The sequence below is a fragment of the Mauremys reevesii genome, linkage group 15, assembly GCF_016161935.1.
Source record: "Mauremys reevesii isolate NIE-2019 linkage group 15, ASM1616193v1, whole genome shotgun sequence".
Lineage (NCBI taxonomy): Eukaryota > Metazoa > Chordata > Testudines > Geoemydidae > Mauremys > Mauremys reevesii.
In genome coordinates, this window is record NC_052637.1 from 39,236,021 (window position 1) to 39,250,474 (window position 14,454).

At 41.9% G+C, this 14,454-nt stretch overlaps 1 protein-coding gene across 1 annotated transcript in view; it reads right to left on the minus strand.

The window, feature by feature from the left end:
- The window catches only part of LOC120383139, a 124,498-nt gene that overhangs the window by 74,511 nt on the left and 35,533 nt on the right, over positions 1 to 14,454 (minus strand). The window contains exons 20-27 of the mRNA XM_039500760.1: positions 12,759 to 12,925; positions 11,208 to 11,335; positions 9,109 to 9,246; positions 8,137 to 8,250; positions 6,018 to 6,188; positions 4,622 to 4,735; positions 2,201 to 2,329; positions 670 to 738 (exon numbers count right to left, since the gene is read on the minus strand). Coding sequence (XP_039356694.1) covers positions 670 to 738; positions 2,201 to 2,329; positions 4,622 to 4,735; positions 6,018 to 6,188; positions 8,137 to 8,250; positions 9,109 to 9,246; positions 11,208 to 11,335; positions 12,759 to 12,925 — 1,030 coding nt within the window. The remainder of the gene's footprint in view (positions 1 to 669; positions 739 to 2,200; positions 2,330 to 4,621; positions 4,736 to 6,017; positions 6,189 to 8,136; positions 8,251 to 9,108; positions 9,247 to 11,207; positions 11,336 to 12,758; positions 12,926 to 14,454) is intronic.

Sequence of the window (14,454 nt, forward strand, 5' to 3'; positions counted from 1 at the left end):
ACCACTGGTGGTAATAACGGAGCAAAATATATGCGGGGGTGGGGGGAGAATGTAGTAAATGGTAATAAGAGTCTAGTCCATTGACTTGGGTTGAATTTTATCAATTCGGTTGGAGCGTACAGTATCTAAAATTGCACAAGAAGTTCATATTTGTATTAACTAATACGAAAGCATAAAATGACAACAGATGATACTAGTAGAGAAATCACATTTTATTGCATAAGCACAATGGCAAAAGGTAAGGCTGAGCTCATTGCATGATCTGGGGCTTATTTTGTTTTCCCTAGCCTGTTTCAGGTGAGCAGTAACTGGGTGCTGGCCAGCAGCCTCTCAACTGCCTCCTCAAATCCAGTCTAAGTTCTGCTCTGTATGGAATGAGTCTGATATTCTTGCCCCACTTCCTCATAGGTAAAAAGCCTCAAACAGTCCCACCTTCTCTAATAAGGTGACAGATGAGGTCCTGGGTTTACGGACTAACCTCTCCTGCCAATGAGCATTAGGCTACATTGGAAAACTCTATCTCAGTACAACAGATATCACCATGAAACATCTGTCACATTATGTACGTTTTGCTAGCTGCAGGGAATTATACAAATGCAATATATAGTCACCACATTAGAATGCATGGCCTCTGCAAAATAAGAATGCAATATTCAAATTGTTTCTTACTGCAAAGACAGATATGAGTATGAATCCCCAATTGCCAATAGAACCGTAAACATCATATTCTATAAAAATCTGTGGATGGAAAAAATACATTCAGTAGAAATCCTGTAAAACTTTAATATAATACTTTTAGAAGAAAGAAAACACACGTCATTAAATATTTCAGAACTATGTGAACATTTCTGTCATTTCACTCAAAATCCTCACAGTAGCGAAGGGCAAATATAGATTTCGGAATCTGGGTGTCCTAATACTATTTGGGAAATAGTTACACCCCCAAATACAAGTATCATCAGACTCTTCTTTCCAAGACTAATAGCTCTATCAGGTGCAAGAATTTTATCTCCTTAGCACCTATGAGGAGAAGTGGGAAGAAGAGGAGAGTCTTATAATGGGGATTGCAGAGGGCAATTTTCAAAATTAGACCCCTTAGAGCAGTGATTCTCAAACTTATTTTTTGCAGACCACTTGAAAATTGCTGAGGGTGTCGGCGGACCATTTAAGGATCTTTCCAAACATTGTTTGTACTGTTAGCTAACTATTGTAAAGCACTTTGGATAAAAGCGTTATATATATATATATATATATATATATATATATATATATATATATATATATATATATATATATATATATATATATATATATATATAAAAAGCCTTAATAATAATTAACATTTTTTTGTTCTACAAATAAAAGCACACAACTTGTATTTTAATATCAGTAGTCTTATCTTTATAATGCAATGGATGTGCCCTCTCTCCCCCACCGTGGCAGCCCCTGGGCTGGGGCTGGGAAGGAGGGGGTCTCTCCTGCCACGGCAGCCACTAGGAAGGAGTGTGTGGGGGGGGTGTCTCTCCCTCTCCCCCCAACCACAGCAGCCTCCGAGCTGGGGCTGGGAAGGAGGGGAGTATCTCCCCCACCACAGTAGCCTCCGAGCTGGGGCTGGGAAGGAAGGGAGTATCTCTCCCATCACAGCAGCCACCGAGCTGAGGCTGGGAAGGAGGGGAGTATCTCTCCCACCACAGCAGCCAGTGAGCTGAGGCTGGGAAGGAGGGCCGTCTCTCCCTTGCATTCACAGCCCTGGAGCTGGGGAAAGTCACCTCTTTGGCCGCCGCAGCCCTACACATTGCAAATCCCCCCCACTTCCTCTTCTCACCCCACTACCCCCTCCCCACCTATCTCTCATTCCCCCCAAGGCCACCACTTCACCTTACATGTGCGTCTTCTCCAGGGTCCAGGCACCTAGTCAGCAGAGCCACACCTGTGCAGCTTCACTAATTAGGTGGGTGGCCCTTCATTCTCTCACGTGTGGCTGCCCAGGCGCGCACCTTAGAGGGAACTATCCACGGACCACCTAAATGGAGCTCATGGACCACAGTTTGAAAATCTTTGCCTTAGAGAAACCACAAAGCTCTTTGCCAGGGTGTTACTGCCAGCTTCCCACTGAGAAACCATTAGCTTTGTTTTGTTTGTCCAGAAAGCATAGCCAGTTATGCACCTAATTTCTTCATGACATAGTACAATAGTTTACCTGTATAGACCTGATCATAACACCTGTTAATGGATACACAGGAATCAAAATGGAGAAGCAATAATGGAAAATTGTCTCGCTGGAAGTGAGCCACGTGATGGTACTAATAATGAAGACAACCAGTGTTACCTAAAAAGAAGAAAGAAGGTAAATCATACTAGATAAAAAAAGTAATCTTTGCTCACTGTTGCCAACAATTGGATGACAACATTTTGGATTATATGGTGACTACTGCACAACTTACTTATTAGAAATACTGAATACAAAACACATGGGTCATGGGTTAGAGCTGGTGTTTGGGAGAGAGGAACACTTCTGTCACTCCATTGCCCTCTAGAGTGTACTTGGTTTTTACCCTCAAAACCTATTATCGGTCAGAAGCCGTACTGTCAATCCTACACATTCCAAAATCATGAGTCAGGTTCTAAAAAATAATCAAGAACTTTTTAAAAATTGGATTCTTTTTATTTGCCTTCTGTTTTTTTGAGCTTGGGGTGTGTGTGTGTGTGTGTGTGTGTGTGTGTGTGTGTGTGTGTGTGTGATACTTCAACGTGTGTGTGTGTGTGATACTTCAACCTTTTCTCCACAATGGTGAGTGTTACACATTTACTTTTATTTTGAATTAAAACAGAGCCTCGTGTGATCACATGACTCCAGGAGCTGGGACTTTAAGAAAACACACCAAATATTATGAAACTTCCAATAAAATCAAGGGCGTTGGCATCACTACATACATTGGCATATTCTAGTACATAAAATACCGGGAAAGAACCTTCCATTAAGCTGCAGCATAATTAGCTTGGTGACAGCGAACATCTTAGCTTGTTGATTTTTTATTTATTTATTTTTACCATGAGCTTTTAGAGAGTTCAGAGTGAATATGCAGATATCTAAACAACATCTCCTCTCAGGGATCCTTTCCCCAACCTTGTAGAAAAATGACAACGACGTGATGTTTGAACCTTTTTAGATCCAGAACTGCAGGACGTACAAACCAAAGATGTTCTCTAGGGCCTTTGCACCTCATGTCTAGCCTTGGCAGTACACAAAATTCTTAAAAGGGTGTCTCTGGAAAGTTCATTTAGGTTGCAAGAGGCACCAAAGGAGTTGAGGTGTATTCAGCTACAACTCAGTAACCTGCAGACCAACATAGAAAGATGTCTCAAGGCTAGATCTGGTCAGAATTATTTTTTCTTCCTCTCTGGGGAAAGTTTCAAGTTTTCAGCAAATAAACTAAAATATTCTGATTCTGAAATACCCTCAGGGAGTCGTAGTTCAGGTGCCTCATGCTCCCATTCTCTTCCATAGATTGGGCTCCCTGGTCAGACTACAGCTCCCATCATACACCATGGTCTCCCCTCTTGGCAAAGGAAGGCGGCTCACATGGCCATAGTGCATCATAGGAGCCGAAGTCTGACCAGGGAGCTGGGACCATGAGGAGAATGGAAGTATGAGGCATTGCAGCAGCATTTTCAGAATCAAAATCTTTTTGATTTTCAGGTTTAGTTCAAGGTATAAAACTGTCTCTGTTATAAAATGTCTCTGTCATTTTCTGCTGCAAAGAACAGAAGTTTTCTCTGTGAAGCAGACACTTTTCACACACAAGATCATCAACTTTCCATCAAAAAGCAGTTAAAGCGGAGAATTTTGAACCAGCCCTATTCAGGACAAGAAATTTGTTTATGAGGCCAAGCCTCTGAAATAATAAGACTGGATCCAGGGTGGTACAATTTCCCAAAGACCAACTCTGGGGGAGATTTTTGTTGCTGTTATTTAGATTGTGGTTTACAAGATCCAGACTAAGATTTTCTAACAGACAAAGGCAGGTCACAAGAACAATACTTTCAGGGGCAACTCTAGCTTTTGTGCCGCCCCAAGCACAGCAGGCAGGCTGCCCAAGCATGGGAGGCGGATTCGGCGGACCGGGGACCTCCCGCAGGCATGCCGCCGAAAGCTGCCTGACTGCCGCCCTCACAGGGACCGGCAGCGCTTGGAGCGCTGGTGCCTGGAGCCGCCATTGAATACTTTGTATTTCCATTTGAAAAAACACACACACAAAAAGATTTTGCTTATGAGATTTCACCCCATGCAAAATATTGGGGAGAAAAAAAAATCTGTTTTCAACCACAAAAAATGTGGAGCCATAGAGAGTTGGGAGTTCTGGGTAGGGGGCCACAAACCACTTGAAATTTCAGTATCAAAAGAGAAAGGATTGGAGAGGACATTAAAGAAGAAAATGATGTGAATAATGCATCATAGTTAAAGGTACAGAGCTGTCTCTGTTATAAGATGACTGTGATTTTCTATTTCCTGGAGCTGCACAGGATGTTTCCAGTTGTATCATCACCTGAACGCTCAAAAGTTGAAATACCGTTTCATAAACTTTACAGCATGCTGTACATAATCTAGCCATTTGCTTACCACTATGAGGATAAAAGACCAAAAATCACAGCTGTTGCATCGCTTTCGAAATGTGAAGGCAATTAAATATACGAACAGGACCATAGATGCTCCATAGCCAATAATACCGGTAAACTATAGAGAGGAAAGCTCTCATTAGGGATAAGTGAACTGTTCTGAACAAATAAAACTGCACCACTCTAGTTCAATTTAAATGACAATAATACTGAGATCAAGGGATAACCCTCCCCCAATTAAGTACAAAGTACTTTTATAAGGAGGCTAAGATTTATTATCTCCATTTTATAGATGGGGAAACTCAGACACAACACAGTGAAGAAGAAAAAATAGAGCAACAAATAATAAAAATGCCTACGTCTTATATAGCCCTTTTCATCAATAGGCCTCAAAGCACTTCACAGTCTGTAATGTATTTGTCCTCACCACACCCCTGTGAAGCAGGGCAAAGCTCTTATCCCCAGTGCACAGATGAGGAACTGAGGCACAGAGAGATTTAGTGACTTTCCCAAGATCACAAGGATGTCTGTGGCAGAGCAGGGAACTGAATGCAGGTTTCCCATCTCCAAGGCTAGTGTCCTAACCACTAGACCATCTTTCCTCTTAAACAGCACAAAGATTTAAGCACCTGTGAATGCGATAGCCCCGTCTGAGCTACAGACTGTGTGGCTCTTTAACAAGTAACCTGTGACCATTTACTTGTTAGGAATGTATTATGTTCCTCCTTGTGTGATTATTATTGCTAGGGGGAAAACCTGCTGTCCTATATACAGTTCTGCTCTCAGATCTGTCTGTGTCCAGGATTTCATCCCTAAAATCAGTCAGCTTCCCCTGGGTTTGCACCGGTGTAACTTAAAACGGAATTAGACACAGTTTCCCTAGAAGTGAAATTGCACTGCTGACAACAACTTCCAGAAGGGTCAATTCTGGGAACACTTGTACATAACAGGAACTTGTTGGGAAATCTCTTGTAGGCTAAACTTGAATTTTTCGTTTTACTAGGTGGGGAGGAGAGAGCCAGGGGAAATACAAAAGACCTTTTTCACAAACAGGAATCTCATTTCACGATGAGAAATCCATTTTTTGCATCTGGGGCAAATTCAGAATTCTTGCTGGCAGAAATGGCAAAATTTTGCCATGGATCAAATTTTAATCTTTTCAAATGAATGCCCAGCAAAAAACTGGCCCCTTTGCCTTTCTCTGACCTATGGGTGCAGGCACTTGAAGATCCAACTGGCACAAGGGATTACAATTTAAATGAATTCTGAAGCCAGGAGTTGACTGGTTTAATTGCTCCCCTTCCCTGGTGAAGAGAGAGGGGTAAACTTTATCTTTTGGATTTCCCTCTCTTGTTTTCAAGGGTGAATTATTTTTCAGCTATCTAAATAATCAGATTTACCAGGGCAAGAGCTTCACCGGCACTCATAATAATGTTGTGACTCAGTGCAAAGAGAATTCCAAACATTGAGAAGAGAAGAATCAAGTACAAGGGAATATCCACCAGAGCCTGCCCACACCAGTAGGCTGAAGGGACGAGCCCAGAGACCCGCAGCTGGGAACGAGCTTTTATCTAGGAGAGGAAAGGAAAAAGAGAGGTATTATTAGAGAGTTTTTAAAAGCAACAACAGTCCTTCCAATTAGTTGACTTCATGTTCAGAATTGGCTCAGGGAAATAAAGGTACAAACAAATCTCCATTTCTTCTTCCTCTGTAGAGTTATCACAGGACTTTCCCCTTTCTCACTCTCTCTAGCTATTGCTGCTCTCTGCTCCTCCTCCTCACTGTCCACATGTCTATTTCCCCTGCTTCTATCTCTCTCACCCCATTTGTTCCTGCATTCCTTCTTTAGTTGCTTCTTGCCCCGATGGCAGTGGAAATATCTGAATAGTGTACCCTGAAATATTGGTTTTCGTTTTTTATTCTTCATTAACCGGTGTCTACAAAATGTTAACAAGGTAGCTCCAGAACAAAGTCTTGCTATGATTGTCGGCATTCATTAAAGCAAACCCAGGGATGTATCTCGTGTCAGTTTAGATGAGCATGCTGTGTATAATAGGACAATCAAGTAGATGGATAAAGAGATACATCAGGGAATCATGCGCGCAGATTTAATATTCCCTCAGTGTATTCTTCACACACCAACAGAAAGCTATCCATTAATCATGATATTTTTCCTACAGGCTGGAAAGACTGAGGGAAGGACAGGGGGAAGAGAGAGAGAGACTGTTATTGTCATGTGTATTTTTATATATTTGGGAGGCCCTCAGACATTACCATGATGGAAGCCATTGTGTACCTAGGTAGCTAGATAGATCCCTGATACAACTCTATTGCTTTCAGTGAAAGACTTCAGAAGATTCTTTCATACTGGTAGATAATCACCTCTAAGGCCTTGGCTACACTTGCAAATTTGCAGCACTGCAGCAGGGTGTGAAAACACACCCTCTCCAGTGCTGCAAATTGCGGCGCTGCAAAGCGCCAGTGTGGTCAAAGCCCCAGCGCTGGGAGCGCGGCTCCCAGCGCTGTCCGTTATTCCCCACAGGGAGGTGGAGTACGGACAGCGCTGGGAGAGCTCTCTCCCAGCGCTGGCGCTTTGACTACACTTAGCGCTTCAAAGCGCTGCCATGGCAAGTGTAGCCATAACCTAAGTCAGTCATCTAGTCCAGAGGTTCTCAGCACCATTTTTTTGGTGGCCTCAGTGTGGCCACCAATTCTTGCTGGTGGCCACTCTCACATTTTTTCCTAAAATACTTAATTAGCTTTAGGCAAATCAAATAAATATGCACATATATATGTCCAAATAATTGTAATTTATTTATTGCTAGCTAGTTACGTCTGTTGTGAAAAGTGATATGAACAAACATACAGGTATCGCTTTTCATAGCAGATTTATTCAGCCCAAAGCCTGAGCCCCACCACACCTGGAAAGGTGGGGAACTCATCAGCTGCCTGCTCCTACAGTGGCGTGCACCAGGGGACTCCAGAGAGGAGCACCCCTGCTGCTGGCCTCAGTAACCAACACCAAGACAGGACATCCAGGAGCAACAGGGATGGGGAGCGGCCACTGCTCTGCCTCCTGTCCTCTAATCACAGCCCAGGAGGCTGTGGCTGCAAGAAAAGCCTCGGGTGGCCATATTTGAGAAACACTGAAAGTCCATCTGATCTGCCCGCAAACTAATTTTATAATTGCAATTTGATATAGTATGTAACCTCTCTTCTATTAAACCTGCCTTCTTCTACCATGAGAGTACCAGTCTTTGACCTGTTACATATTTGTACACAGCTATCCCTCTGCCTCTGCTCTCAGTTTTATTTCTCTAGATCTGTCATGCCTTGGTCTTTTAGCTGTTTCTCAGAGTGGTTAATTCCAAAGCCTTTTAGTATTTTGATTTCTCTCCTCTGAGCTCTGCAAGCTATGTCCTTGTAAGAATGTGACAGCCCAAACCAAATGCAGTACTGAAACTGAGATCTATCCAGGCCTCCCCTTACATAATGACTGCTAAAATTCAAGGATTTTACCTTATAATCTTGTATGCTGTTCATTGCAAAGTGGGGTGGGAAACCAGGAAGTAAAAGCAGCAGAAAAATAAGATAGCTTTGAATAAAATAATCCCATATTTCTGGACGATTCACCTGGGGGCGAAAAAAAATCAGAAAACATCTGAAGAAAACATCTGCATTGTATTAGTCTGGGTATCGCATCCAGAGCTGGGCAAATAGTTGGGTTTTTTTCTTTGCTGGCAGTTCAGAAAAATTTGGGGGAAAATTGGTTTAGGTCAAATCAAATCTGAAAATTCTGAAAGATTTCCACAAATTCAAAAAAGTCTGTTTCAGGTGGAAGGACACATTTCATTCCACTTGATTTGTTTTGTTTCCAAGTATTTTAAAAGGTCTAGAGTCATAAAATTTGGGAGGAGGTGCCCCCTTATCACTTTTAGTCCAGCGGTTAAGGTACTCATCTGAGATGCGGGAGAGCTAGTTCAATTCCCCCATCTGCCTGATATTGGAGAGGGATTTGAACTTGGCTTTGCAACCACCCAGCTGAGTGTCTGAAACACCAGGCTACAAGGAGGTCCCCTGTGTCTTCAAGTCTCCTCCCATAGCCTCTCCTCTCCACATCCCCCTCCTACTCCACACCAGAGACTCAGTGATTAGGGGGAGGCACTAGAAGGGAAGTGGTTCAAGACTCATGACTAGGGAGGGCCAATGAACCCCTGAAAAGGTTCTCCAACACACAGGCTATGGTGCAGAGTTCTCTTTTTCACAACAGAAGGATATGAGCCAAAGTCTCCACTTGTATATGTGGGCCCAACTCTGCTATAAAAAAAAAGTGTATATTTATACTAGTGGTGAATTTGGACCTATACATATAAAGAGAGAAAACAAAATTGCTTCCTAATAAAAAACCCGATCACATATTGAGCAATTAGATATTTCTTTCCCAACCATATGTATTAGAAGCATTCCTGGCAGTGAAGTTATGACACTTACATTAAAAAATGGATGACTCCAGATTCGAATTTGTGCAGTGGAATTTAAGGTTCGCAGCAATGCATTGCTAATGATGTTCACAAGCACTGGAAAGCAGTTGATTGTTTCTATGCTGCACATAACTGTGAACCTGTAGCTCTGAAGAAAAGCAAGACAAGACAGAAGTTCAAAGGTGTTTTCTAATGGAGGGGAAATCAGGAAAACTATTCAACAGTTTACATTCCCACTCAGTGCAAGATGAATCTAAGAATGCGAGAATTAGTTTTGCCTATATGTTGGCAGGAGTCTAGGCTATAGCTTGACCTGCTAAAATTGAGCCAAAAGGTGTTAGCCTGTATCTACAGAAGATTAGTAAATGTGGTTGAGTTTAAGTCAGGCTTACCTAGCATGAATATGGACAAACAGACTCAGACCAGTGAAACGTCCCTCATTTTAGTCCCATGAAGACAATAAATTGTGCAAGCTTACCACTGCGCACCATCACACCTCTCCTATCAGTGGCGGATTTAGAGTTAGTGGGGCTCTGTGCTCAGCTTCATTTTTGGGGACCCTGCTTGGGACCCAGCCAAGAAAAAGAACACTCTCCCATCTCCCCCAACCCCCGTTTTTCATTCTTTTTTATTTCATCCTCCTCCTATAATAGGAAGTAAATGAAAATAAAGTGAAGTACCTTGATTGTTTTTGTAACCTAACATTTTTCCACAGACCACTTTCTATGTTTCCTGGGTCTCTTGAATCAGGTAAAAACGGTCACTTCCCTTTTTCCTGGGTGCAGGGAGAGGGCTACTAAGGCTGGGTATCTGCGTAACCAGCATGATTCATGAAAAATACCAACCTCTTCGAGTACGTCTACACAGGGATGACAGACCTCTGGCATGACCACAGCTGGCTTGTGTCAGCTGACCTCGGCTAAGGGGCTAAAAACGTCTGTGTAGACTTTTGGGCTTGGTCTGGAGCCTGAACTCTGGACCCTCCACTCTCATAGGGTCCCAAACTCGGGTTCCAGTCAGAGCCTGAACATCTACACAGCAGTGTTTCAGGCCTGGAGCCTGAGCCCCACAAACCTGAGTCAGCTGACCCAGGCCAGCTATGGGTTTTTTATCCCTGTGTAGACACAGCCTGAGTGACTCCAAATCCCCCAGGAAATCGTGCCCAGTGATCCAGGAATGCACAAATCCATCTAGCATGCCTTGACACAAAGGCCTCTAAATATTCTACTGTCCATATCATCTGGCCCATCTCAATACAATAGCCTCTGAAGTTTTCATGCTTTCAAGGACAGGGTGAAAGATACAGTTAATATTTATAAAGTTAAAGCCATATTTCACAAGATACCATATGTGTTTGCAGTATCTGTCACAGTCATATATCATCAGATTGTTTTGCATTTAAAATAAAGTGCTGTTCCACTTTTATAACAAGTTCTAGAGACAACGCCTGGTTTTGCAGATCAATAAAATGCATCCACTGCGAGGGTAAAACTGCAACCACAGAAATTAAGTGCGTGACTGACCCAGCTCAAAATCAGGCCTTTCCTGGCTAAATATAAGCCCATTTGCTTACCCATATAAGATTATTGCATATTATTTAATATGAGATGGTCTACATCTTCAGTCAGTGATTTGCCCAGTGTAAGGAGCCGACTCTGGAGCTGCCTTGAAGAGGGATTGTGAATCCTAGGCCCGCAGTCTCCTTTCTGATCTCCCCCCTACTTTGAGGAGGGAGTGTGCTATGATCTGCCTGTCCCTGGTGCAGCGTACACTTCCCAGTGCACTGGTGCAGCTCTGCCCTGTCCTGTTCAAGCGCAAATTCAGGAAGGGGGACAAAATGGCTTCGAAGAGCCTGACACCCCCTGTACTGGAAGTGGTGCCATGGAACCTCAAGCCCCTTTTCTCCTGGATGCAGGAGGGCCACAATCTGGCCATATTTGAATTAAATTTTGATGTGTTTATTTTGCAATTTTGTGAATTTCACTTTGGCTTATGTTTGACCTTCATGTCTTTGACGCTTATCCATCAGGAGCTTCATTCAGACAAGTTCCACAGAATCCACATTGGCATCTTGGTTAATTATTAAAGAAAAAAGGAGACACACACTACCTGGTGCTCACGGGATACTTGTATAGCCCCATTATGTATTAGCCTCTCTGTGATATTTTTCCCTGTTGCTATTTCCAGCATTATGTTCTGAGTCTCGAGAGCGTGGATGAAGTCCTGAATGCTTGAACCTGGTATGAAGGCAACAGCAGAAAAATCAAAATCTGAAGATTTTTTTTTTAAACAATAAAAGTTCTCCTTGGGTCTTTGGTAAAGTTCCCACCGGGACCAGAGAAATAATAATAAAATAAAGTCTATAGAATTCATACACCATTTGTGTAATAATCCATTGCATTTTCTCCACAGTTAGTTAACTTGCTGCTTCCAAACTTTTGCATTATGAATTGACTCACTACTCTGCTGATTCTCTGCTTGTTTAAATTAGTTTACTGCCCTAATTCTTCTGTATTTCAGCTGTTTTACTCCTATTAATTTCTGTTCTCTTGCTATCATGCCTATGATACTTCTCCTTTGCTACCTTGTCTGTCTCTCTCTCTAACACCTTCTCTCCTGTCACTGAACACAAAGTTTCCCATCTCATGTCCTTCTGCTTTATTAATTAAATTCCTTCCCTCTTCCTTGCTTTCATTGCTGCCACCGTGCTCACAACCTCTTCCTTCTCAAACTCTCTGTGCCCCATAGCTCCTTCTCCTCACAACATAAGCAAGGTCTCCTCAGTCCTCAAAAAACCCTGGATCCTGCCTCTCCATCTACCATCCCATCTCATGCCTGCTGTCCACCAAAAGCACAGTCCACAACCAACGCATTGACGCCTTCTCCAACTCCAGTTTGGACCCTTCCAATCTATTTTTCTCTTTTTCCACTTGAGTGTCTAATCTGCTTTTCCTTGACAAATCTCAGGGCTTCTTCTCCACCTTTGTCCTCTCATTCAGGGCTTCATTATATGATCAAATATTGCAATATCAGAGCTGCCACCTCTCACGATTTTATTGGTAGTTTCACAATATTGGTAGTTTTTATTAAAGCCCCTCTGGAATCAAACTGCATGAGAATCTCAGCTTTCATTTTTTTTAAAGTATCTAGCCCTCATATTTGCTGTGAAAAAACTGTAAAGATTAAGCAAATGTACCTTGACAGCAAATAAAAATATATATTAAATTCTTAGTAAGTAAAAAAAAAAATCATGATTTTTAGGTTAGTCTTATGATTTTTTGAGGGCTGGCTCATGATTTTTGAAAGCCCAGGGTTGGTGTACTGCATCATTCTTCTCTCAGGTAGCCGACACACACATTGCCCTCCTTCGGTCAATACAAAATGAAACTATAAAAGTGATTTGCCTTCCGGATGATCTGACAATGCCATTCTTCTCCTCAGATCCTTCCTCTGGCTTCTCATTCAGCCTCACATCCAATATAAGCTTTTTGCCACCACCTCCAGATCACCCTGCCCTGGGCTGCTCTCCTTGTTGAGCCCTATATTGCCCTCTATGACATCTGCTCTGCCAATATTCCCCCCTCCCCATCAAATTTCCTGGCAAAGCTAAAAGCAGTGGCGTAGAAAAAGACCAACCTTGCTCTTCTGCTTTGCCCTCACCTGTTTCATTGAAGACTAGAAGGCTTGTGACTTCCTTGTGAGATTGTTTTCCAGGAGGAAAAAAATACAGACCAGAGGACAGCTCCCAAGAATTTAATTGTTTCCATAAGTGAAGTATGATTAAGTGGATAGCTATAGGTAGTATTAAAAGTCCACACAGCAGTAATCTAGATTGAAGAACAGATCACAAATGAGTTTGGAGACAAGACATTTTGCAAGTTGCATTATAGTAGGGGGAGCTGGTAGCAACCCATATATTTCGACTGTATTAAGAAAAAAAGATTCTTGCCACTTGATTTTGAAAAGCTGTAACACTCCCATTGTGTATGTCAGGCCTTTAAAATTCAGCAGGAAGAAAGCTCTAGAGTTAGAGAGGTGCCCTTTCTTTGACCCATGAAATTCCATTCAGGTCTGGCTGAGATATAAACTTTTGTAAATCACCATTTCCCTTCTATTGCTTGTGTTCCTCAGGAAAATTATGGTAGCATGGAAAAAACAACTGAACATGAACATTCTCATCTAATGCCGGGCTGACACCATTGCCAAAGCAGCAGCAGCATATGCAACACTGGGAACCTCAGAAGCAGACAGCCTCTACAGGGGGTGTAGGGAAGAAAGCTGGGAGTCCGGTGATCCCTGCCTCCAGGCAGAAACACATGTACCCACTGGCCCATCCCTTCCTCAGAAGACACCTGATGGAAGATGCTCCTCCAACTTCCTGGGTTGTGGGGGAGGAGAAGGGAGCCAATGAACACTTCCAACCATTCTAACTGTAATAACGAAGGAGCTGGTTGAAAGTTTTTTACAGTAAGATTTTCTGCTGGAAAAGAGTTTAATTTAAAAAATTTTTCCCGTTGACAGGACATTTCTACACAAAATTAAATTAAAATATTTTATTTAGTTTCCTTTTAGAAAGTCAAAAAGATTCTAAATTTAGGATTTTTTGTTTTTTCCTTATCCTTTTTTTCATTTCTGCCATTGAATGCAACAGAATATCTAGGGCTTTTCTTTCTCCTTTTTCTCTCTTTCAGTTCTAACTTTTCACAACTTCCTTAAAACTTTGGAAAAGTTACAGTTTTTTTCCAAAGTTGGAGAAGTTTTGAAAATGTACAAATTAGGGGGAAAAAAAACAAGAAACAATAAAAAGTTGAAAGAACAAACAGACATTTCATTCTTTTGCATTCATTGACACTATGGGGAAAGGAAAAAATATGAAAGGAGAAAAAAAATGAATATTTTAAAACTTTTTTTTTAAATACCAAGATTAAATGAAAATTTTATTCTTTTAGTTTGGAAGTTTTCCCACCCGTGAAAAAAAACTATATTTCAAAATGATTTTTTTAAGAAAGAACATGGGCTTTACAACTAGTGCCAATAATCATATGGCTCGTTTAATTATGTACATCATTCAGTGCAAGAAACTCCCGGTAATAAATTAATAATGGGATGGGGATGCATAGTGAGGGAAGCTTTTGTGTAGCTGGAATTGGCAAGGTAGGCATTTTCCCAGAACACTGGCTGATCAGCTTTCTAGGTCATGAATCATTTAGAGCAAATATGTGATTTACAAGCAAACATTGCGGTGATTGAATTAGTTCTAATGTTCCAGGAACATTCAAGGTGAGAGGGAAGTGGATCCCTGAAGTTCCATCCTAGCCCACTCCACAGACAGCTGTGCTATGAACATCCACCCACA